General features: G+C 44.3%; 2 protein-coding genes and 1 long non-coding RNA gene across 5 annotated transcripts in view; 1 reads left to right on the top strand and 2 right to left on the bottom strand.

Annotated features, from left to right (window-relative positions):
- The window catches only part of LOC113906061 (aldehyde oxidase 2), a 77,840-nt gene extending 64,785 nt beyond the window's left edge, over positions 1 to 13,055 (bottom strand). For all 3 annotated transcript variants that reach the window (XM_027564071.1, XM_027564073.1, XM_027564074.1), the window contains exons 1-7: positions 12,862 to 13,055; positions 12,036 to 12,093; positions 10,466 to 10,562; positions 9,232 to 9,340; positions 7,703 to 7,829; positions 5,543 to 5,604; positions 2,711 to 2,800 (exon numbers count right to left, since the gene is read on the bottom strand). In XM_027564071.1, the coding sequence (XP_027419872.1) occupies positions 2,711 to 2,800; positions 5,543 to 5,604; positions 7,703 to 7,829; positions 9,232 to 9,340; positions 10,466 to 10,562; positions 12,036 to 12,093; positions 12,862 to 12,915 (597 nt within the window). In that variant the 5' untranslated portion in view covers positions 12,916 to 13,055. The remainder of the gene's footprint in view (positions 1 to 2,710; positions 2,801 to 5,542; positions 5,605 to 7,702; positions 7,830 to 9,231; positions 9,341 to 10,465; positions 10,563 to 12,035; positions 12,094 to 12,861) is intronic.
- LOC113906111 lies at positions 1,972 to 24,477 on the top strand. The gene is made up of 2 exons (XR_003514802.1): positions 1,972 to 2,065; positions 24,195 to 24,477. It is a non-coding gene; the product is annotated as an uncharacterized LOC113906111 (long non-coding RNA).
- LOC113906095 (aldehyde oxidase 4-like) overlaps positions 23,938 to 25,460 on the bottom strand; it is a 71,633-nt gene continuing 70,110 nt past the window's right edge. The window contains exon 35 of the mRNA XM_027564076.1: positions 23,938 to 24,937. Within this exon, the coding sequence (XP_027419877.1) occupies positions 24,884 to 24,937 (54 nt within the window). The 3' untranslated portion in view covers positions 23,938 to 24,883. The remainder of the gene's footprint in view (positions 24,938 to 25,460) is intronic.

Raw genomic sequence — 25,460 nt, 5'->3', positions numbered from 1 at the left:
TCCGACGCTCCTTGTATGGAAAATAGTTCAAACCAAATAGTTTTAAATAAGAATTGTGTTGACACTAAAGAAAAGGATATCCTATGAACCAGTTCAAATAGTATCCTGCAAAATACAAAGACTGTCTATGAAAAACAATCAGAGGTCAATTAGTTTGGGAAATCCTCTTCACTGTGTCCGAGCCACTACTCCCTCATCTGTCAAGTTAAGATTCAAAATGCGAAAAGCTCTGAGAAGTCCTGTAATTTAAGTAAAACACGACTCTGAACATATATGCTCTTGTGTAAGCACATACACACACCCCACTTGCTTTAATAACACTAGTTGGCATTTATGGAGTGCTTACATTCCATGTGCTTTCTACACATATTAATAATTTACTTAATCCTCCCCAACAATTGTACAAAGAAAGTAAATTGCCATCTCTATTTCATCTATTAGGAAACCAAAGCACAGTGAAAAGTTACCCAAACTGCAATCCTCTCTAAATTAAGTCTGTTTTAGTTTTGGAAACACTTATTCTCAAGACATTTTCTAAAGAGTAAGGCAAATCAGGAGAGAACTGTGGGGTGTGGGGCTGGAAGGATATATAATGGGGAAACCCATGGAAGATGGGCTGGCCGAGCACGGCGGTGGGTGGGGCTGGTGGGGTGGGGGAGACAGATTTGAGTTCATTATCAGCTCTGCCACAACTTGGCTCTCGGACCCTCTCAATAGACATGTACTCAATCTTTCTAAAGATTAAATAGAAATAATACCCTATTTTAAAAAACTGAAGTATAGTTGATTTACAATGTTATACCAATCTCTGCTGTACAGCAAAGTGACTCAGTTTTACACGTATTTACATTCTTTTTAAAATATTCTTTTCCATTATGGTTTATCCTAGGGAATTAGATATAGTTCCCTGTGCTATACAGTGGGACCTTGTTGTCTATGCATTCTAAATGTAACAGTCTGTAAATACCAACCCCAAATTCCCAGTGAAATAAGGACTATTTTGAAGGGGAATTGTGACATGTAGATGAAATGACCTGACATTTGTCCAACACTCCCCTGCTTTTCCCTCTGTCTCTGTAAGGTCTTCCCAGATTCTGGAAGGAAAACTTGCATTATTCCTTGTGTAGGTCCTTAGTAGGATCCCAGACTGAGACATACCTGCCAGCATCTGAAGGACCAGTTTTTGCCTTAGCTGGAATTAGAAGTGTAGGCAGTACCTGGGGGGCAATAATGTGGTGTGTATCTATAACCTAGAAGTAAGATAGTGTCTGAGAATTAAAATGGAAAACAATGGATCTGAGCTGAGGAATTAAAATTCCCCTGAACAGGAGCTAGGCCAAGACTTCACAGTTACCCCATGGAAGACAGTAGCACAGCTTCAAGAGATGGGAGTGTCATGGGGCAGACACGTGCCATCTAGTAGGTCTACCTGATGGGTGGAGAGGGGTCTTCCCTGCTGTTCCCCTTATGATTATCAATGGCTCTGCACCCATGCTCACCAAGCAATCTTCCCCTTATATTGTGACATCCTGTGCGTGCTTTCCTACAGCAAAGGATGTGGCTCAGTGCCCATAAGATCCACCTTAAAATTGTGTTTCTCTTTATAAATGAATATTGCGGCACAGTCCAGTTTAAATATGTTCTTTTGAGTTTGGTTAGAGTGATTCAGGTGGTTGCCAGAGCCCAGTCATGTGTGCTGTGTGCTTAGTCACTCAGTTGTGTCTGACTCTTTGTGATCCCATGGACTAGCCCGCCAGGCTCCTCTGTCCATGGGGATTCTCCAGGTAAGTGGAATTGCCATGCCCTCCTCCCAACCCAGGGATCAAACCCAGATCTCCCATATTGCAGGCAGATTCTTTACCACTGAGCTACCAGGGACAGATTGAATTCCGGAGGCTACAAAATCCAGACTTTAGAATATTTTTAGCCCTCCAGGGGGCACTGATCCTCCGTGAAGTGGTTGTCCGTGGTGTAGCCTGCCTTCCTGAGGAACACCCCTCTCTTCCATTGCACAGCTTCCCCGGACAGAAATAAAGTGACAGGGGAGGCCAAGAATGGAAATAAGGTAGGTGTTAAGGGTAAAAACAAAACCAGCAGGGAATGACGGGCTCAGTTTTGTGTAAGGGCAGCTCTGTTCGTTTAGCTTTCCATGTCTACAGGGAGCAGACTCTATTTTTCCTGTCTTCTCACTAGGAATTTTCTCTAAATAATTCCTGTAAGAACTTGGCAGTGGGTCTTTTTTGGGAAACTAGCATCTGTCAGAGAGCAAAGCCAGAGACTGGGGTGTTTCAGGCTGGATGTCCCAGCTGTGGGGGCCGTGAACTCGCTGTCTGAGTGTGGACGGGCTCCCCAGCCTCCCTGAGGCAGCAGTGCCCTCTCTCTGCAGAGGGGGAGACAGTGCGAGAAGACAGGGCGGCAGGAGCCGGGTTAGGCAAGGACAGGACTCGCAGAGCTGGGGCAAGTCTTTGTTCTCTGACCTAAACCGGCTTAGGTTTTACTGTTTCAACCTTCCAGAGAGTGAAGAGGGAAATCAGAGCACGAGCTTTCAATCACCTCTTTACCCTGCTCCCAAATGGGAAGTGCTTTATTCATGCCTCCACTTTGGACGTTTGTAGAAGCAGAGAATGACCATCAGAGCGCACAAGCACAGTTTCAGCACTGTTGGTGTTAAGTGATACTCTTGGGGAGGAGACAAAGCAAAGGGACTCACGTCACTTTTCCTGCCAAGCGAGGAAGAATCATTTTCTCCCAGATCCAGGCAGCATTTTCCTGTTCCTTTCTGTTGACAGCCATTTGACTCCTAGGACAGTGAAATGCCTTGAGATGAAAAACTTAAAAACAGATATCTATTTAAAAAAGATGAAATTTTGAGTATACTGGCTTTCCTGGAGTATAATTATGTTAGCTTGTGCTATACAACAACAACGTGAATCAACTCAGTTATACATATACATATATCTCTTCCCTCTTGAGCCTCCCTCTCACCACCTGCCTCTCCTATGAAAAACTTTCTGACATGTAAATCAGTGTGTGCCTTAAAGGGCTTGGCAATTTAAATGAGGCTCCAAGCTTTTTAAGTCACTTTCGGTGGTTTCTATTGGAATAGGGATAATCAGAAGATCTTTCCTTTTTGCTTTATTTTAAAAATATGATTCAGATACAGAATATATAATATAGATAAATAATATAGATAGAATATATAATATATTCACAATATGTAATAAATAGCATAAACAATAATAAAGAATATGAAGAAATATAAAAGAAACTATCATTACTGATAAACATTTTTATATAATATATATTTGTACTATATTTATAGTTAGTACAATATGCCTTTTATTTTGACTTTTTGTTCATTTATTTACTGTCATTAAAGTCTTTAAAATATATTTTTGTTGATGGCATATTAATCTATCTTCTGGCTATTCCATAAATATATTTGTAAAATTTGCCATTGATGTATACTTAATTTTTTCCCTATATTTTATAACTACAAATAACATAAACACTTCTGTTCATTGCAGGTATAGTTTTGTGTACATCTGTGAATTTTTTTTAAGGTGAATTCCTAGTTGTAGAATCACTTGATAAGATGTTTTTCAGAGCAATAACCATTGCTAGTATCCATTCTCTGCAAGATTTGACAACATTGACTATTATCATTTATATAGGGACCTAAAAAAGAGAAAATAAAAAGAAAGACAAAGAAAGAAAGCAGTTTTGGAGCCAGGTCTCCCCACCATCTGCAATCTGTATGGCACTGACTGGGAATGAAAGGACAATCAGTGAATTTTAAAGCCGGTTTCCATTCGCTGGTTCTTTCATTTCCCATTTCTCCAACCTTACTTCTTGTATTTTATTCCTCAAATAGTCTCTCCTAAGTCTCTAGTAAAATACTTTCTTCCAGATACTTGAATTCGTTGTCTCTGCACAAATGTCTCAGGCTGGCAGCTTCCTAGTTGTGCCCAAGAAGCAAAACCAGCTGAGCCAAACCAGTAGCACTTCCTCTCTCACTCAAAACTCTGAGCTCTCATGACAGACCATGAGTGAGTGGTAACAGAGGAAGCCAGTCTCCGCTTGCTTAGCAGATAAGAGCCTTGGGTATTCCTGCTTTGGGACTCGCTTCCTTTCACCCGTTAAGGTTCCTGGGGCCTGTTGGCTGCACAGTGGGTCTCTGACTACAATTTTTCCTTTACCCCCAAAGGCTGTGCTTGGAAAGGTGGATAACATCCATGTTCCAGAGGGAGAGAGGTTGCCTTTAACTTCCTTCATTTGTATTTCACAAGTGTTTTTCCGTTTACACCAGTAATTTGATGGCTTTACAAGCCATACATTTTATTTCTCAGCTTGTCAACCACTGGCTCCCCCGTGTGGCAATAGAAGATGGGACAGGCATGGGGGATGGGCCTGGCTCTGGGGAGCGGGACACACCTGCTGGTTCATTTCTAGGCCCTTGTCCACTCTTCATGGAGCTGAGGCAAGAGCACAGATGGAGGCCCTGGCCTGGGGCTTGCTGCTCTTCCCTCCTCACCCTGGCTCTAGGTCTGTACTGTGAAGGGCCTCACACACCTGTAAACCAGCCTGCAAATCCAGATTCTGTCTACTTCCTCCCCGAATAGCCAGTGTTTGGCTTCTGGTGCACATGCTGGCTGTTATGATCTTCTCGAGGAAGATGGACTGGGGGAAGAGGCCTGTTCCTGGGAATGGGGTCAAGACCATGTCTGGAGCATAGTCCAGAAAAGGGTGAAGGCTTGAAGTGAACAAGTCACTTTGGCCCTGTGGCCTCCTGAGATTGGCTGTAAGGGGACCGGAGAGGGGTTCTCTGAAGTTTGGGATCCTCCTTGCTTGGGTCTAAGGGTGGTACTGCCTATGTCCTTCCTGCCCTCTGCAGAGGGTGATCAGATGTGTTTGATCTCCCTGGCAAACACTATTTGTAGTGTCGAGGGCATCCTCGATACAGTAGTAAATACGTGCTGAGTTTTAAGTGAGTCTTGAGTTCAAGACTTTGCTACCTGCCTTCAATTTCTCATTTGATTTTCACAGCAGCCCAGTGAGGTGTCACTATTTGGTGGGGGAATCTCTCTGCACTCTGGTAGTTGGGGTGAAGTTTGGATTCTACTATGCCATTTTGGCTTCTTTATTTGCTCACACTTTCCCAGCTGGTCTGGATTCCTGGCACTAACCTTGCCTCCCCCAGGCAAACTCCGTGTCTTTGCTTGTCTCCTTGAGTTTGCTGGAGACCTCCTCCCTGTCCTGTCCCGACGCCTTGCTGAAATCGTCATGGAAGATGTCTAGCTGGCTGGCTAGATCACCTGGCTTTCTGGTGGTGTGATGTCGAGGGTGAAAAGTAGTATAACACCCACCCTTCCCTCAACAAAGAGCTCAGACTCCTGTGAGTTAGATGGAGCTATTGATAACTCAGTCAGTCTTCCTTACGATCTATTTGCATGGTCTAAAAACGCGACTCCTGTGTTCCCAGACTAGACCATTTGTCACCGTCATTCTTGCTCTGTGGGTGCCCCCGCAGCCCCCTACTCACCAAACAAAAGGTCTTCCCACTTGCGAGAATTGGCCGATACCCAGTGCAGCGGCACAGGTTACCTAATCAGAGAAAAAGCAAAGTTATCAGTATGTTTTATTTTTAGTGATTTTTACTTTATTTTTCTTTAGAAAGTTGGACAGGTGTTTGTTTTTGAGGATATTTGAATATCTGCTAGGCTGTTCACTGCTTTTTCCTTCCTCTTAGATAATACCCTTCCCGTCACCTCAATTCTAGTTTTATTCTGTTTGAAAGAAGACGATAGTCTATCTGGTGAGCTCAGTTGCATCCATCTATTAAATTATTCATTCATTCAACGTGTATCTGTTGACAACAACTATATTTCAGATACTATGTAAGATGTAAGTGATCCTAAAACAGGAAAATATGCATTGTTTCTAAGGCTGTATATGAGCGAGGTATCATGCCTTGACAGCTTGTTAGTAGAGCCCCTCAGTGGACATTAGGTCATTGCTTCAGAATTTCCTAGGGTATTTGTTTAAAATGCAAATCTCTGGCCTTTCTCCAATTCTAAATCAGAATGTCTGGGGACAAGCCCAGGAATCTGCGTTTAAGAGGTCTGTGGTGATTCTATTGCATGGGAAAGTACGAGAGCCTCAGGTTTCCAAGGGATGAAGGTGCGGGGGAGGCTGCGGTGGAGGAAGGTTAGTGTGGAATCGAGGTCATCTGGAGAGGCTTCACAAAGAAGCTCATGCTGAAGGATGAGAAAGAAATGGATTGATGGAGAGCACGGGAGGGGCACTCGGGGTTCACGGAACAGTGCAGGCAAAAGTGGAAACGTGCAGAGGATGGAGGGCTGAGAGGAGACTGGCCAGTAGGGAGTCACACAGCTGAGGAGGAAGAATGAGTTCGGGAGGCCAGCTGTTGGGCTTCTCTGAATGCCGGGGGAAGGCAGGTGGGTGTGGTCATGTGAGGGATGAGGACTTGTTGAAGGACCTCACGTAGTGGAAGGACCTAAGGAAGGCAGGATTTTAGATGACTTGTTTGGATGTCCTGTAACGGAGCAGAGAGAGTAAAGGAAGTCCACTATAACTGGAAGACTAGGAGAGTGTGTGGGGCTTAGACTTCAGGCCTCAAACTAAGGATTTATGTGTCTAACAGATGTATTGTTTAGTGATGGTTGATGACCCAGTGTGAGGTTTGTTGAGAGGAAGCAGAAGATGCTGTGTATGTGAATACACGCGTGCATGCGTGCATGCACAGTTGCGTCCAACTCTTTGTGACCCCATAGACTGTAGCCCTCCAGGCTTCTTTGTCCATGGAATTTCCCAAGAATATTGGAGTGGGTTGCCATTTCCTACCCCAAAGGATCTTCCTGACCCCAGGATCAAACCTGCGTCTCTTCCATTGGCAGGTGGGTATTTACCACTAGCGCCACCTGGGAAACCCATGAGGTTTCCTGCAAAAAGGATATGTCTATGAACTCCTCTTTAGTAACTTAAACCCATTGTAAATTTGAAAAGATCCTTTCAATATGTGAAGAGCTGTGTTATGGGTTGAATCGTGTCCCCAGAGATGTGCTAAGATATCTTTGGAACCTGTGAATGTGACCTTATTTGAAATTCTGCAGAGCTGCAGATGTAATCAGGTGAAGAGGAAGCCCTACTCATCTTAGGGTAGGCCTTAATCCAGTGGCTGGACTAGAAAAAGAGGGAAATCTGGACATAGATACACAGGGGAGAAGGCCATATGTAGATGGAAGAAGAGATTGGAGTGATGAATCTCTAAATCAAGGAGGGCCAGGACTGCTGTCAGCCACTAGAAGCTGGAAAGACGAAAGGAAAAGTCTCTTCTAGGGCCTTGATTTCAGACTCTTTGCCTCCAGAACCATAAGAGAAGAAATTCCTGTTGTTTTCTTTTCCCAAGTTTGTGGTGCTTTGTTATGACAGCCCAAATGAAGGCAGCCAGGTAAAGTCACTGGGTAGGGAAGAGAAAGCAGGGTGTTAAGATGGGGGTGTGGGCCACTTGTTTGCGGAGCAAGTGCTTTGGTGAGCAGCTGCTAAGCTTGACATTCTCTGCTCCTGGTGAAAACAGTTACTTCAGAAACAATTGAGGGGGTCCCTGAGTGGGGCTGGGGTGGCATGGTAGGGGGAAGCACAGCGTGACACATGCCCCCGCCTAGCCTCAGGTCAGACCTACCCCCCAGGGCTTCCAGCAGTTGCTCCTCAGAGGGCTGTGGGTGGTTCCTCAGCAGCGTGTACATGGACATCACCATCCCAGGGGTGCAGAAGCCGCACTGGGTACCGTGGCTCTTGGCAATCCTCTCCTGGAAGGACACAGGCATGGTCACAGGCCCTGACTTCCCACTGTCACCTCCTCCCACCAGGGTCCACGTCAAGCGTCTCCCTTGTCACAGTGGGACCTCCTCCCTGAGCAGTGCACCCTCACCTCGGGCAGAGTCGGCCAGCATCCCCTTTCCTTGGCTGCTCCCAGGGGAGGTGAGCCGGCAACCGTGTCCTAGCATTACGGTTGCTTTTCAAGCTCAAATGTCCAGATCCCTCTAACAGGAAATTATTGGTGCACAACCTCCATTCCCAGAGTGAGAATTCTCCAGAAATCAGTAATGACAAGGAATGTGTGTGTAATTAAAAAACAGTTTTATCGAGCACCTCCACGTCTTTCCCAGCTTGGTTCTGAGCAGGGGTCACCTCTTTCTGAGTAACTGAGAGACCCTCCACTATGGAGCTTATATTACTCTCTTCTCCAAATTCTTCTGTGTGGATCAAAAGGAGCTCTGCTTTCCAAGGTCCAAGATTCGGGTCTGTGCTCTAGGTCCTGGCTGTTTAGAGTGCAGTCGGGTCTGTGTTCTAGGTCCTGGCTGTTTAGAGTGCAGTCGGGTCTGTGTTCTAGGTCCTGGCTGTTTAGAGTGCAGTCCGTGGACTGGCAGTGGTGTTGTTGGTCCCACCTGTGATCTTGTAGGAAATGTGGAACCTCAGGTCTCTGTTTTAAACCTCCTGAATCAAGATCTGCATTTTTAGAAAGCTCCTGGCTGATTGGTTTTTAGGCATATTAAAGCTTGAGAAGGCTTGCTCTGGATGCAGATCTTAGTGTAATCCTAGGATTTGGGCTTATCGGTCTCGGGGTAAGCATCTTCTCTGACATTCTCAGAGACTCTAGTAAACTCTGCTGGGTCTTTTGCCTTTGCTGACATTCCTGGAATTGATTCTTATGATTAAATTCAGTTGACTCCTGCCTGGTCGTACTTGCAGCGTTAGTGTGTCTGAATGTATGACTTCCCGAACCCCTGTGCCGATGACTGAGAGATTGGTGTGTTTCTGCCCATACGTGTCACAGTACTCTTAAAACTCCATACCAGAGGGAATAAACTTAAACTTTACCCTGTCATCCTCAAGATATTTTATTCTATGCATAGTACCCTCTGTGTAATATTTATTCTGCATTGCAGTCTAATATGCATTAATTAATATTTTGATCATGCTGTTACTATTCAAGCAGACAAAATAAGAAGAAAGATGATCAGCTAATGAAATATGGATGTATTTCTAGCTTTGTTTTAAGTCATTTAACAGATATTATTATCTGGATCAGGGTGTATCTAAAGCTTCTACTTTCTGGACCACAACGTAGAAGCCCTAGGAGGCACAGTCAACACAGCTTTGATTACAAAGATAGGGTTAAGAAGTGAGAAAATTGGGATGTGCTCTTACCTGCACGGGGTGAAGCCTGGTTTTCATGCTTCCAACACCTTCCACAGTGGTGACAGCAGCCCCATACAGAGAGCAGATGGGCACCAGGCAGGCGGTGACAGAGAAGTGTCTTAATGTGAGAAGCACAGGGAAAATCAACAGGAGTAACACAGTTCTGCCTGGTGGGAATGTGGGAACGAAGAAGCGTAGCAGAACCCCTCCCCTCAACCAGCCTGTCATTCAGTCTAGAGGGGGGCGAACTGGAGAGGTGACCAGGAGGGAGAATGAGAGTCCTCTCTGCTGACTCTCTATCATCTGTAATAATTGGGGTTCTTAGGGGGAATATGGGCATTCTGAACCTCAGAAACCCTTTCCAAGCCCAGAACAGACCCAGCTGGATCTGGATGCAGTGGGTATGGACTTGTCTCATCAGGAATAATTTGGATGTCAATTATTACTCATTACAGCATTGATCCCATAACAGGCAAAAGGCCCACCTTGTCTTTTAACCATATTTGAGAATTTTTTTGACTGTTTATCTTAAACTCTGTATAAGGTTATTTAGAAAAGTTGGAAAGCCTGTGTCCTGAGGCCATTTTTTGCAATCTTGGGCCAGCAGATTTGGGAGCAGTCCAAGTACTGGAATCCGGCCCTTAATGAGATGCTGAAATCATGGGCCGGGTTCAGTTCAACAGTAAAAACAGCCAGAAAATGTGGGCCTGAGTTCTTGTTCTATGGCTTACTAATTGTATGACTGAACAAGTCACTTCATCTTTCTGAACCTCAGTTTCCTCACCTGTCAAATGAATGTTTGGCCTAAATTGGAGTTTCTTTTTTTTTTTGGCCACACCACACAGCATGAGGGATCTGCAGCATGCCAGATCTTCCTCCAACAGGGATCAAACCTGTGTCCCTTGCAGTGGAAGCACAGAGTCTTAACTGCTAGATCACCAGGGAGGTCCCTAAGTTGGGGTTTCTTAACTGGGATGCATCAATGGGCCTTGGGAGATCCATGGCCCCCTGGAAACTGTGTAAAACATTATTAGTTTCTTTTTGTGATTAATTTTGATTGGAGTATAGTTGTTTTACAGTGTTGTGCATTAGTAGTTTTTGTAAAAGCACAAGCTTTTATCAGATTTTCAGAGAGGTCTAAGACCTAGAGAGAGTTAGAATCACAAAGCTGGAAGGCCTTTGAGATCGTCCTCAGCTGTGAGAGGAGATTGCGAGCCTGACCTCCGGGCATCTGTGTGGATACCTTATCTCCTGGGACGTGGGGTCTCGCTTAGACACCATCACGGTGCAGGCACCGCAGCCTCCTCTTCCGCAGGCGTACTTGGTTCCGGTGAGGCGCACTGGGAGGGCCGGTCAAGGAAAGCCTCCTGGTGGACATGTCGCCGCCATTAGAGCTTCCTCCCTAGGGTGTTGCTAGTGAGGAAAGTCTCCTTCGTGGAGTGAGATGCAGGTCTGAGAAGACATTTCCCTGCCTCCAAGCCTCAGTTAAGACCAGTCTGTGTCTTACTAGCTGTGTGACGCTGCACACACAAACCTCTCCCTACCTGTTTCCTCACTAGCAATGAGGGAAAAGCACTATCTACTTGATCTTCACAGGCTTATCATAAGCATCTTGTCAGATAACAGAAGTAAAAGCCCTTAGAAAAATCCTATTTCATTATAGGTAGTCTTCTGGGTTCCAATTAATGTAATTGGAAGAGAAGTACTTATTTTTATCAGGTTAATGTATTGCTAGATCTTCTCAGTTATTTGTATTGCATTTGAAACCCAGTCAGTGAGCCTTCAGAGAAACTCGCATCCTTATTTTCGTGCCCCACCTGGAGTACCTTTCTGCTCCCTCTTGGTCCAGGTCCAATCCCAAGGCCCAGCCTCTGCTCCTCTCTTAAGTCATCTTTCTCCCTGATTGTGGTTCATTTCCACATAGTTTATGGATTGGATAAACTAGTAATTAACTAGACTGGCTAAGAAGACTTTGGAATCACTGGCTTTTTAAAAAAAAGCCATATGGCTTGTTCATCTAAATTAAGTCATAACCAGAAATGCTTATCAGAGAGTATGTGAATGAGTTGGAGTGGGCTGAGTGTACCTGGAGAGCTTGGGCTCCCTTTTAGATGGAGGATGACAGACAAGCCCCACTCAGCTCTAAGCAAGATTGCTGCCAGGTAAGAATGACTGTTTTTCATGAGAAACTCCTATTTCTTTTTTTAATGAGATTTCCTAATTTTCAAACATTTGACAGTGAGTGATAACCATGTGGGCTTTTAAACAAAACTTGTAATGTCTCTTTTTAAAAAATTTGGCTTCTTCGAAAGATCCACTAGATTTATCAATTAAAATGTGTTAGCCATTATGAAAATCTAAATTTCAGAATATAGAAAGTTGAGGGAAAACCTCTTGTGAGAAAATAGATGTTGAGAAAGGTAATCTTCTCCTATGACACGTGCTCTCCCTAAATCTGGAGAATTTGGTTTTCCTCCAGGGTAAGGTACCTGCAAAACAAACCTCTCTTATATAACCACCCTCTTGGGAAGCTGGAAGGCCCTTAAAGGAATAATTAGTGCTGAAGGAAAGAGCTTAGCTTCTATTTCATGGCTATTAAATCAAGATATAAGAAACTCTGGGGAAACTTCATCCTTTTCAAATAGCTCAATTAACTTAATATCCTTAGAACCATTGCCAAGAGCAAAAAGAGAATGAGGGCCAAGGGGCTTGGCTGTTTGCAGATAGGGAAGTTTGATTAATTTTCATAATCACAGCTAGCCTAAGCTTTAAGGCAAACACAGACCTGGCCAAGACTCTGGCCAAAAGGATCCAGTTCTTTCTTAGGAAGCTCAAGAGAGTGACTTCTGGGTCTGCATTCCTTTCAATCACCTGCATTGGAAACAGAGAGGAGACTATTATGGGGATTGAATGGATGACCCAGTGAGACTCAGGAGACATAGAGACAAAAACTTGATCTCGGGGTTGGGAAGATCCCCTGAAGGAGGGCATGGCAACCCACTCCAGTATTCTTGCCTGGAGAATCCCATGGACAGAGGAGACTGGTGGGCTACAGTCCAAGAGGTCACAAAGAGTCAGACACAACTGAAGTGACCTAGCACACATGCACATATCAACTAATTCTGTATAATGGAAACTGAACAGAAAAATTAAGTTCATAAATAGAAAAATAAAGAATGCTCCACTTCTTATCCTCCTGAATTTGAGAATCAAAATACATTGCTAGAATAGAGTGCTTCTGGTGTATTGGGCCCAGCGCTGAGGTCCTCTATAAGCATTTTAGAGGTTTCTAATCAATGAAAGAAGCATCTCTCTTTCGATCTCTACAATAGTCATAAAGACGGGCACCCTGAGACTCAGGGAAGTGAAGTGACTTGTAGAAGGTTGTGCAGTAAACGGTGGAGCTGGATTGGAACCCAGGCCAGGTGACATGAGGCACGTGTCTTTACCCCCAGTGCTCTATCACCTCTCCCACTCCCTGGTGGAATGTAGAACAGGCCGAAGTAGACTGGTTCCCAGTCTCTGGCTTCTTGTCCCTGATTGGAGGGGGTCTCAACCCAAACAGGTCACATGTGCTTCCCTCAGGCTAGAAGTTTCCTGCTGACTCTGCAAACTGTGGTGGTGATACCCAACACTTACCTTCCTCCCGTTCACAAAGAAAACCAGCTCATCCGATCTCGATGGGCAAGGCATTGCGCCTGGAGATGAAGTTTCGCCTTACAGCTCTAGGGGGAGTGCTCTCTGGAGCCAGCCTTAGAAACGAGCAGACAAGATTTAGGTCCAAGCAACTGAAATCTCTCCTGGTGTGGAAGCAGACAGTGTGGAGCCCCAGGGAGCAGAGCAAGGGGGTGGAGACTACCTGGCTTCATGGCCTTTTAAGTCGAGGGCATCTCTGTGGCCCAGCCTCCCAACTCTGCCTCACTTGGCCTTCCACCAATCCTGGCTTCCCCCAGGCTTGGGCTGGAAGGCATGCTTCCAGCCCATGCCTCTTCTTGCATCCTTGGAAGTTGGAGGGCTTCACTGTGAAAACTATAAACAACTGTCTAAACTCAAAGCCCCTCTGCGTGCTAACTCAGCTCCAGGAACAAGTCCTGGATGGATTTTCTCCTCTGAGAGAGCTAGCAGTGGGCTTTCTGAGACCTCCCACTTTCCCCAACCTTTTTCTAATTCTAGCTGCAGAAATGTCTCCTCATAGGGAATCATGTGAACCAGTCCAGTCTGTGCCCTGACATGGAGGTGTGGGATATCTCATCCACTTAGCTCCTTGATGCCCTTCCTCTCCACCTACAGGATTATTCCACTGGAAAAGAGTGTCTAGTTTAGTCAGCCACTCAACAGATAAATAAACTGGGGCCCAGATAGGTGATGGCATTCCCTGGTGGCCCAGATGGTAAAGAATCTGCCCTGCAATGCAGGAGACCTGGGTTTGATCCCTGGATTAGGAAGATCCCTTGGAAAAGGGAATGGCTTACCCACTCCAGTATTCTTGCCTGGAGAATTCCATGAACAGAGGAGCCTAGTAGGCTGTAGTCGATGGGGTTGCAAAGAGTTGGACATGACCAAGCCACTGAACTCAAGTGACATCAGTAACTCAGGGTCATGCAAGAGTAAATGGCAAAATGGGAACTAAAACCAAGCTCTCTGGCTTAAAACATCTGACAGATTCATTACTTAAAAAAAAATATCCTTTTTGATCTGTTTGAAGAATTCCAGTTAGATATCTATGGATAAAATCAAGCAGTTCTTATTCTTTCAATGAAATGAATGCCCAGGGTTGGCCTCATGGATGGATGAAGCAGGTCCTTCGTGCCTGTGTGGTCTGGTTTCAGGAGAGAAGGCAAGACCTCTCTGTTCGCTAGCCCTTCCTGGCTCACCGATGTTATCAACCCCTTGTCTTAGGTGAACTCAATGTGTGCCGATGCCTCAGGCCAGGGATAGTGAAGACCTGGCAACCTCCTGACCTGGCTGATTGAGGAAGATCCTTTTTCCCACTTCCTGGTGGCTCAGCAGTAGAGTCTGCCTGCCATGCAGGAGCTGCAGGAAACGCAGGTTTGATCCCTGGGTTGGTAAGATCGCCCGGAGGAGGGCATGGCAACCCACTCCAGTATTCTTGCCTGGAGAATCCTATGGACAGAGAAGCCTGGCAGGCTACAGTCCATGGGGTCACAAAGAGTCAGATATGACTGAAGTGACTTAGCACGCATGCATGCTCTTTCCCAGTTGATCTGGATGTGGCTTCAGATTCTTTCCAGCAGAGCTAGTCCAGAAAACACTTCCTGGTTGAAGGGAGCTGACAGCTTCCAACTGTCTTCACAGCTCTAATTCCTGGGTCGCAGGCATACCTGCTTCATATACCTGTGGAGACAAGTGTTCACACCCATGTGTACGTGTATGGGTATGTATGTGGTGTTTCACATGTGTTAGAAAGTTGTTGAATAAATGCACAACAGGGCCATGGGAGAAGTTGGAGATCACACTGCGAACTAGGTAAGACCTTCAGGTCAGCCCTTTTTAAAAAATAATTTTATTTATTGATTTATTTTGATTGTGCTGGGTCTTTGTTGCCATGAGGGCTTTTTTGTGGGCTACTCTGTAGTTGCGGTGCTCAGGTTTCTTATTGCAGCGGCTTCTCTTGTTGTGGGGCATGCACTCTAGGGAGTTCAGGCTTCAGTAACTGCAGCATGTGGGCTCAGTAGCTGGGGCTCCCAGGGTCTAGAGCACAGACTCAGTAATTGTGGTGCATGGGCTTAGTTGCTCCACAGCATGCGGGATCTTCCCGGATCAGGGATTGAACCCTTGTCTCCTGCATTGGCAGGTGAATTCTTTACCACTGAGCCACCAAGGAAGCCCCCAGGTCAGCCTTTTTGATCCTGACATTTTCTGCTACAAATACCCCAGTAGCCCTCTGAGGCCTGGAGCCTATGGAGCATAAGTTCCAAACTCCTCAGCCTAGTGTCCAAAGCCTTCTACCATCTGTCCTTGTTTCAGGCTTCAGACTCTCTTTCTCTTCAGAAAAGTCTCCTGCTCCAGCCAAACTATCCCCTCATCATCATTCCTCCGCTTAACCTTGGCATTTCTCTCTTGGGAACCTTCCAGTGGTCCCCACTGCACTTAGCAAAACCTCACAGGCTTTCTGAGGAGGCCCGTGGGACGGGCCCATACCCTCTCTGAGACCAGCTTCATCGCTTCCTCCCTTGGTTGTCGTCTCTGCTACACTGGCCTTCCCCTGCTTCTTGAACGTACGGAGTTCTTTCCTGTCCTAGGCTTTGGTGCGTGTGACCCTTTCCACCTCGACTTCTCTTCTCTCTGATGTTGGCCTGGCGGTGCCTTCTTGCTACTTGGGTCTGAGCTCTTACCTGACCTTCTCGTCTGAAGGAGCACTCTCCTAACCACTGTTTCATATTCTTCATGGTACTTCATCCACTAACGTGGATGCTTCTTTACCTGTTATTTGCTTTCTCCACTGGAAGGTGAGCTCCCTGAGGGCACCACTGTCTCTCGGGCCTGGAATGGTGCTGACCACAGAGTAATTGCCTATTGAACAACTGTTGAGTGACTGAAGAAGGCACTTCTATGTCTGTAGGGACAGCAACCCTGCTCCTGCCTCCCTGTGATTGTTTGTCTTCCTACCCTCCCCCTTCTCTGTTTATCATCAAGAAGAGAAGCAAACCTCCCTTCTCTCCTTTCTCTCAATTCCTTTAAAATCATCTGCATTTCCAACCGATTGCTTCTTTACTTTCCACTGAATAAACTGGGAACCAGGAAACTAGTCTCTAATCTGTTACTAATAGTCGGTTGTCTTATTAGTGTCTGTATCTCATTTTTCCAATTATGTAATACTCTCCTGGAGGTTAAATAGCTGGCTGTGTTCCCCACGATACTCAGCATGGATGATGACTTGTTCATTGCAGGGCTTCGTCAATGCCTGACTGATTACTCCAGATACTTTAACTGAAGGAGGCGTCAGTGATCATTCATTCATTTGGGTTGGTCAAAAAGTTCATTTGGGTTTTTCATTACATTTATGGAAAATCCCGAACAAAGTGTTTGGCCAACCCAGTATTAAGCACAATGGGGAACAAGATCTACTGGTTTTCCTTCTCCAGAGACTTTATGGTTCATATGAGAAACAATTTACATGTAACTGAAATCAACCATTGTGAGAAGCATAGAACAGGGAGATTAGCTTTGTTTGGGGAGAGGAATCAGAGAAGGCCTCCCTGAGGAAGGGACTAGGAGCTGATTCCATGAGAAATGGGAATGGAGCGGAGCAAAGAGAGGGAAAGGGGCATGTGGAGAAGCTCTTCCTCTGGCTGCTTCCGCTGAGGGCAAGACTGACACAGGCATTGTTATGGGTCCACAGTGTGTTCACTATCTTACCCTGTCCTTGTCATTTGTTATTTTTTGGCCTGGACTTCTAGCAGTAGAAGCATGGAGTCCTCACCACTGGATTGTTAGGGAATTCCCTTACTCTGCTCTTTAAAACAGGGTAGCCAGTGCTTGCAAAGAGCACATGGTTCCCATTTACAGGAGCATGGCCACTGCCAACAAAAAGCATGTTGCTTGAACATATTTATAAGAACGCTTCCCTGGTGGTTCAATGGCTAAGACTCTGCACATCCAATGCAGGGGGCCGGGGTTCGATCCCTGGTTGGGGAACTAGATCCCATCTGCTGCAAATAAGAGTTTGCATGCTGCAACTAAAGATCCTGCATGCCACATGAATCAACAAATAATTTTAAAAAGGAACAAGTATTCATAAAAAAATATTTATAGGAATAACTCCTTCAGCATCAACAGAAGGCACAAGCATTAAATGGAGAAGATCAGTGTTAGAATACTGAAGTCAGATTACAGTGTTAGAGTTGGAAGGTCTAAATTCTTTGGATTAGGCAACCAAATTCATTAATTTCTGGGAATCTGGAAACCTATCTTGAAATGCTTTAGAGAAGTCTTTTTCCAAACATGTTTCAGCCGGGCAAAGTTTTGTTTGAATGATATCCTGAGAAGTGTAAACAAATTTTAAAAAGTCACTGTGTAGCCTGGAGGGCTGGGGTGAGGCCTAAAGTCCTCACATTTTCTCTCCTTCAGAAGCTCTTGGGGCTCTGGGGAGCTGAGTCTAAAGATCACTCAGGGCAGAGTGACCAAAGGCTGTTCCCCGTAGAAAGGCAAGAGGATGTCTGCCAAATTTTTCTGATTCTCAGATCTTATTCAAAACAGTGGGGGAAAAAGCAACCACTGATTTTTTTTTTAATTTAATGAAAGGGGGAGATTGAATTTCATTACTTTCAAATAGATTGTTCTTGTGAGTGAGAAAAGTTCCACGTCTATTGACCCAGGTACTTGTATGTTTGTTATAAAAAAAGGTCTTAGGAGTTAACATCAAAGAATTCCTGTTACCCAATGAAAGGATTACTGTTGGAAATGATACTGCCCTCCCCAACAATTGAAACACACCTGTTTCTGGGGAAAAAGCTGTAACAAGTGTTGCCTGCTGATGTATATGGGAAAGTACTGGTTACTGCTTTTGGGGTGTCCCTTCTGTGTGAGCTCTTTGAAACCCAGAGATGGAACATGGGCAAGCAGACTGACAGTGGTCACTTTGAAGACCCCCTAGGCAGGTCATTAAATGACCTTGGGTTGGTTATTACATGTCCATATTCCAGACCCCCCCCCCCCCCCCCATTCTCAGCCTGTTTGGCTGTGAGACCCCTTCCCTGCCCCTTCCAGCTAGGCTTGTGGGAAGTAAGGCCTGGGGCTGTGTGGGGGAGGAGTGCTAGGCTGGGGAAGAACCTGGAAATCTTTATCTTGAAGACCATGAATCTGGAGGACAGCTGTCCTCTGGGTTGTGGGTGAAGCATGGAGAGGATATTTGACTTTGGTGTGAATAGGAGATCAGGGGCCACATGGGCTGTCTGAGCCCTTCCTTCCCATGTGTCTGGGCAATTATGAGGGGAATCAAGGGGCTGTAGGGCTGTGTGGCCGCCTCTAGTCTCCTAAGCAGGGCACTGGCCCTGCTTCTGTCCTACCAGCCCATGGGGTGGATCAGGAACATGTTGGCTTCTATAATCTGTTGCCTCTTAGGTATCCCAGTAACTAGGTGGGAGCCCAGTGAGCTGACAAATAAAATTTTAAGGAGGCCAGTTGGGGACTGAGCTGCATGCATTTCCCAATTGTGATCTTATTTGGAAACAGTGTCTTCATAGATGTAATTAAATGAAGATGGGTCACACTGGACTAGGGTGGGCTCTAAATCCAGTGACTGGTGTCCTTATAAGGAGAGGTAGATTTGGAGACAGACATACAGGGAGGGAAACAGACGTCTGAGGATGAAGGCAGAGACTGATGTGTCCTTAGGCCAGGGAACACTGAGGACCGCAGGCAGCCACCACAACCTAGAGAGGCAAGAAAGACTGTCTCTCAGCATTCAGGGGAAGAATGGTCCTTTTGACACTGTGATTTCAGACTTACAGCCTTCAGAACAGTGAGAAGATGAATATCTGTTGTTTTAAGCCAGTCAGTGTACGGTATTTTGTTAGAGCAGCCCTTGGGAATTCATACATACCCGAGAGTTAGAGAGAGGATCATTCAAAACAGAACATACTATTGTCATCTCCAATGGACTAAGACAACCCCTGCCCTCAAGACTTTCTCAAGGGAAAAAACCAACCAACCAACCAACAATTCAGTCGATGGAGGCAGATTGGAGCGATGTGTCTACAAGCCAGGGAACACCAAGGAATGCTGGCAGCCACCACCAGCTTGGGAGAGACAAGGAAACCCACATTAGTGACTTGGAAAACAAAGTGCAATACATAAACCCGAGCACAGAGTAAAGACATGCAGAAGAAGCAATCTTAAAGAAAGAAATGAGACCTGGAGCCTAGATGGGAGAGATAAAGCCTGAAGAACAGGACAGCTAAAGGAGTAAAAGGAAGAGGTGGAGGAGAAGCAACCATGAACACTTGAAGACACTTTCTGTGAGCTGAGAGAGATCTGAGTCTAGAGATTGGACATTCTCCTCAAGTTCCACGCTAGGTTAAAGAAAAAGACACACACCTGACATCCGCTGACAGCATCTTGGAACTCTGAGGATAAAAAGAATTTCTTACAAGGTATTAGGTTGAAAGAAATCAGTTGATAAAGAATCCTCCTGCAGTGCAGGAGACCCTGGTTCAATTCCTGGGTTGGGAAGATCCCCTGGAGAAAGGAACGGCTACTAATGCCAGTATTCTGGCCTGGAGAATTCCATGGACTCTATAGTCCATGGGGTCACGAAGAGTCAGACACGACAGAGCGACTTTCACTGCACTTCAGGTTGAAAGATCAAGTTTTCTATGAAGGAAAAAGACTCAGTCTGGCATCGAAGTGCTTGCTGCCACATTGGACGCTAGAGGGCAGGAGACTAGCAGCTGTAGGTTGGTTTCTGAGAGGAGAGAAGGGCACTGGAGACCCTGTTGGTGGAAATAAGTATTCCTGCCTGGGTAACAACCGCCTTACCTGAGGAGAAGGATCACACAAAAAACAACCCTGATAAGAAAGGTGAAGGGGAGTGCAAGTCTGAATAATAAAAACATAGGACATTAATTATATAACTTGTTATTTATTATATGTATAAATAAATAGAAAAATTGAACACTTCAAACAATTATAAGGCACAAATGAAATGGATTACCATTTAAAAATGATGACTAGAAATTTGATGAGAAAAATTACCCCAAACCTAGCATATACTATTTGTATGTACATGCCACATGTATATGTATACGTATATATATACACTAAGATATATATAGATATACAGGGCTTCTGAAGTGGCACTAGTAGTAAAGAACCTGCCTGCCAATACAGGAGACATAAAAGATATAGTTTTGATCCCTGGGCTGGGCAGATCCCCTGAAGAAGGGAATGGCAACCCACTCCAGTATTCTTGCCTGGAGAGTCCCCATGGACAGAGGAGCCTGGTGGGCTACATACAGTCCATGAAGTTGCAAAGAGTCAGACATGACTGAAGTGACTTAGCATGCATACATGTATATATGTATGTATTTATATATGTGTGTAAGTGTGTGTACTAAGAAACATGTTTAAAGTGAAAAAGGAAATGATTAAATATAGATGGGTGAAAGACATATCAGGCAAATGTTAACAACAAAATTTGTCTTTTCTTATTAATATAATACTTCTGCTCTTATACCTGTCAACCAGGGCTCAGAGTTGTAGAGCTCTGCAGGAAATTGTACCTTCTTGAACACTTCTACCCAGTCATTTACTGGTTCAGAGCAAATTGATTTTCTTGACCTAGTATCAATTTCTAGATAATAAAATTTAGGTAAGAGTTTTAAAAAGGCTTCCCTGTGGCTCAGCGGTAAAGAATTCACTGCAATGCAGGAGACCTGGGTTCAATCCCTGGGTTGGGAAGATCCCTTGGAGGAGGAAATGGCAACTCACTCCAGTATTCTTGCTTGGAAAATCCCATGGACAGAGGAGCCTGGCAGGCTACAATGGGGTGGCAATAGAAGCAGACAAGACTTAGTGGCTACACAACAACAATGAGTTTTAAAACCTCATATTTTTTCCCTGAGGTTTTATTTGTAATTAATAACATCATCTGGTACAGTGTGATAATAACCGAATTTAATCAAATTCAACTGAATAAGTAAGGAAAGCATATAGCAAACAAATGATATGAAATTTCTGGGGCAAGTACTGACTTAAAATATTGAAATGTTATATATACATAAATTGTGTATTTCTTTGAAGGTAGAATTCGGTTCAGTTCAGTCGCTCAGTCGTGTCTGACTCTTTGTGACCCCATGAACTGCAGCACGCCAGGCTTCCCTGGCCATCTCCAACTCCTGGAGCCTAGTCAAACTCATGTCCATCGTGTCGGTGGTGCCATCAAACCATCTCATCCTCTGTTGTCCCCTTCTCCTCCCATCTTCAATCTTCCCAGCATCAGGGTCTTTTCCAAAGAGTTGGTTCTTCATATTAGGTACCCAAAGTATTGGAGTTTCAACTTCAGCATCAGTCCTTCCAATGACTATTCAGGACTGATTTCCTTTAGGATGGACTGGTTGGATCTCCTTGCAGTCCAAGGGACTCTCAAGAGTCTTCTCCAACACCACATTTCAAAAGTATCAGAATTATTCTTTTTTATAAAGGTAATTAATCCAATGTATAACTGTGAGTTACAACGTACACCTATGTAGAATTTGCAGGTTAATAAACTCATGAATCAGGGAGGATCACTTTGGGAGATGTGTGTGGTAGACTGGAGGTGAGATTCTCAGTGCCCCTTCCTGGAAGGACCTGCCACCCGGCTGTAGGGAGTGTTGTTGGAGTGTGGTCTCCAGCTGTCAGTGCCCTCGGGGTCTCCTTAGAGCAGAGGAGTTTCTTTGTTCAAGGTTAAGCTTTTCCAGGGCAGGCCTGTAGTCAGTGAACCAGTCACTAGGAGATATACAGGCCTGTCCATTTCAGCCTGAGCAGGACTGCTCCATGGCTCAGTGCTCGGTCCAGGGCTCCCTGCTAGGGTCCTGATGCTTAGAGGGACCTGTATCAGTTAGACTTCTCCCTCTGCCCAGTTCTGCTTCCTCAGCCTTTCCTTCCCAGGCTGTTGTTCAGTCGTTCAGTCGTGTCTGACTCTTCGTGACCCCATGGACTGCAGCACGCCAGGCCTCCCCGTCCTTCACCATCTCCCAGAACTTGCTCAAACTCATGTCCATCAAGTCGGTGATGCCATCCAACCATCTCATCTTCTTTCGTCCTCTTCTCCTCCGGCCTTCAATCTTTCCCAGTGTCAGGGTCTTTTCTAATAAGTCAGCTCTTCACATCAGTTGGCCAAAGTATTGAGCCCTAAGAAACATCGTGCTCCCTAAACTCTGTCTCAGCACTTTCTTTCAGAAAAGTCAACTTGTGATCCCCTGGCTCTGATAGTGTTAAGAATATGGCTAATTTACACCATAAAAAGTATCAAGCGAAGAGGAGTTAAAGATTTTCCCTTGAAGGAAACAATGTAGATATCCAAGCATTCTTATATCCAAGCATTTACTCTCTCCCTCTTTTTGACCTCCCCCATTTCTAAAAGCCAAGATCATGCCCGGTGCTTCAGGGTCAAGATACTGAAATGAAATCAAATCCTTCCCAGCCACTATTCACTCAATTCCATTTCTCTAGTATTTTGTAAGGTTGCACAAAACTGTTCTATCATAAACTTTCGGTCCAGGAGAAGTAAGACAGTTGGGCCCTGTGTGTCTTTTAAGTTGAAAGGAAAAAGGCAGCAAGCATAGTACCTGCCACATAATATTATTTCTGTTCTGACAAACTTTTATTGAGCTTACAGTTAAGCAGTAGTAAAGGTAAGTTTCTATGAGTGACAAGCACTAGCAGCTTTGCCCAGAATTAATAATGATCATGTACTCTATCACTCAGAGTATGCTTGACTGTTTACTGAGTCCTCTGGCTGAAAGCTTGTATTTTACATTTCTCATACAACTATCACTGTAATAACATCTAAAATTAGACACACAATAACAGATATTTATCTAAATTAGTAATATAGATTGTTTATAATATAAACTGTCAAATTTTAAAGGCATCAATATAGCAATCTTATATTTGAAACTTGCTATCCATTAAACTGTACTATTTTTATAAATTCTTCCTCCCCAACTCTAGTTCTTCTACTTAACTAAATACTACTGAAGTGATCAGATTTATTTTGTAAAAATCCAGTTTCTGTTATCAGAAGTCTTGTTCACACAGTCTAAGAAGTATAACACTCTTAAAATTATGTTTGTGATGAATGTGTCTTTCCTATTTTACTGCTAGAAAAATATATCAGCTACCTTATTTTTACTGTTTTGCCTGGGACAAAGAGTTTTTGTGGGCTGGGTTCCAGGTAATTTAGATTACTAGGTGAATTAATGGAGAAGGCAATGGCACCCCACTCCAGTACTCTTGCCTGGAAAATCCCATGGACGGAGGAGCCTGGTAGGCTACGGTCCATGGGGTCGAGAAGAGTCAGACACGACTGAGCGACTTCACTTTCACTTTTCACTTTCATGCATTGGAGAAGGAAATGGCAACCCACTCCAGTGTTCTTGCCTGGAGAATCCTAGAGACAGAGGAGCCTAGTGGGCTGCCGTCTATGGGGTCGCACAGAGTCAGACACGACTGAAGTGACTTAGCAGGTGAATTAAAAGGCAGTTAAAAACACATGTACACACACATACACACACACCCCTACTCCTCACAGAATAAGAGGCTGACTGGTGAGCCTTTCCTTTCTATTTGCCAACCTTCTCTTCTTCCAGTCTAGTTTTACACACACACAAAGAGTTGCTACAAACTTATTCTTCCACCACAAAATTACAATTAATAAATGCAGAGCTTTTTTTTATTGGAATATAATTGCTTTACAATGTTGTGTTGGTTTCTGTTGTACAGCAAGGTGAATCAGCTATGTGTATACGTATATCCTGTCCCTCTTGAGCCTCCCTCCCAGCACCCCCATCCCATCCCTCCAGGTCACCACAGAGCATTGAGTTGAGCTCTGTGTGCTATACAGCAGCCTCCCACTAGCTAGACATTTTACACATGATATTGTATATAGGTCAATGCTACTGTCTCAGTTCATCCCACCCTCTCCTTCCTTCCCTTCCTTCCATGTCCATTCTCTACGCAAATGCAGAGCTTTGATACCCAGCACACAGATCCCAACAAATGATTTAGTTTATTCGTGTTTCCAAACTTCACGGGAGACTGAACATCTTCTCTGGCATAAGACTACATTTCCTCAGGAAAATGCAATGTAAAATAGCTAAGAAATAACTGTAAGAGAACCCTGAGGATTTTGTGGCCCTTTGATGGCAAAAGGAAGGGGGCTCTGATTTCACCTTTTAGACACTAAGCCAAAAGAAGGGACACCAGGGTGATCTGAGAGAGCCGTTTTCCTCTGTGCTGTTTCCCAGGTAAGGAAGACATGGTGCCATGTGCATGGCTCATGGCAGACGAGGACCCGCTGGAGGCTCTGGATAGTTTGCCTCTCTGAGCCGCATCTACATGGGCTGCATGGGAGGAATGGCAGAAACCAAGGATTGTGCTGGGCTTTCAAGTTGGAGATCATGAGCAGGTTTCAAGCATCTCTTCCAACTCTGCCTTCAGAGACCTCTTGTCTGTGGTTTGGAGTTGGCTGACGTGGGGTATTTACAACGTGGAAATTGGCAAATAAAACAAATCATTGATTTTTCGAGAGGAACTGGCTACTACAGGCACACCATTGGCTTCGGGGAATCCCAAGAGTTTTGGGGGTGAATGATTTTGGGGGTGAGCAAACTTGTGTAGAACAAAGTACGAGCAGTCTCTATTGAGTTGTTGGGTAATGAAAACTCCACCACTGTTGAAAATTCTCATGCTTTCGATATTCATGATAATACAAATGAAAAGAAGAATTTTTGACTCTAAACTTCCTTATACATTTTGGTGAAAATGTGAATCCTAAAACATAATCATACAGTGGTCTAAACCACAGAGAATAATGAAAAGATGCTAAAATTACCCTCGAAAATTTGAGGGCCAACCTACATTTTGCTTGGGTTTGAAAAATTTAAGGTCAAACATGTATTCTTGCAATTTTTGAGGAAAAGACGTTTTCTGAGGATTAAGACACATGGATGGACCAAGGTGTAAATGTTGATGGATCATCTCTGGGAATCTAAAGAAGATCAAAAGAAAAAATTATTAATAAAATGTTGTTATATGAAATAAGTTGTAATTCAGAAGACAAATTTTTTTTAAAAAAGAAAAGTCAATATCCATTTTATTCTTATCAAAATTAGATAATTTTCATATTTCTTTCAATCCTTGAGTTTTAAATCTCCTTATTCTCATATACTTCTTATGTTTGGGATAAGATGCATCTTATTTAGAAGCCCTGTAATTTCAAAGGCATAAAGTGCAATCTAATTCTTAAAAAGGTTTTAATTGGAGGATAATTGCTTTACAATGTTGTGTTGGTTTTTGCTATATAGCAACATGAATCAGCTGTAAGTATGCATGTATCTCCTCCATCTTGAGGAGATGAAATTTTTTTACACCAGAGACTCATTTAGGGCTGCAGTAAGCAGTTCAGTATAGAAACAGTCTCTGATGATAGTTGTAGATGTATTTTTAGCAGCTGGAAAATGGACCTATTATCTATTAGTGTGTGATTACAGGGCATATCAAAGTGTGCCCAG

The sequence above is a fragment of the Bos indicus x Bos taurus genome, chromosome 2 (assembly GCF_003369695.1).
Source record: "Bos indicus x Bos taurus breed Angus x Brahman F1 hybrid chromosome 2, Bos_hybrid_MaternalHap_v2.0, whole genome shotgun sequence".
NCBI classification, from domain to species: Eukaryota; Metazoa; Chordata; class Mammalia; order Artiodactyla; family Bovidae; genus Bos; species Bos indicus x Bos taurus.
The sequence above is the reverse complement of the archived record's forward strand: the minus strand, read 5'-3'. Positions and strand labels throughout refer to the sequence as shown.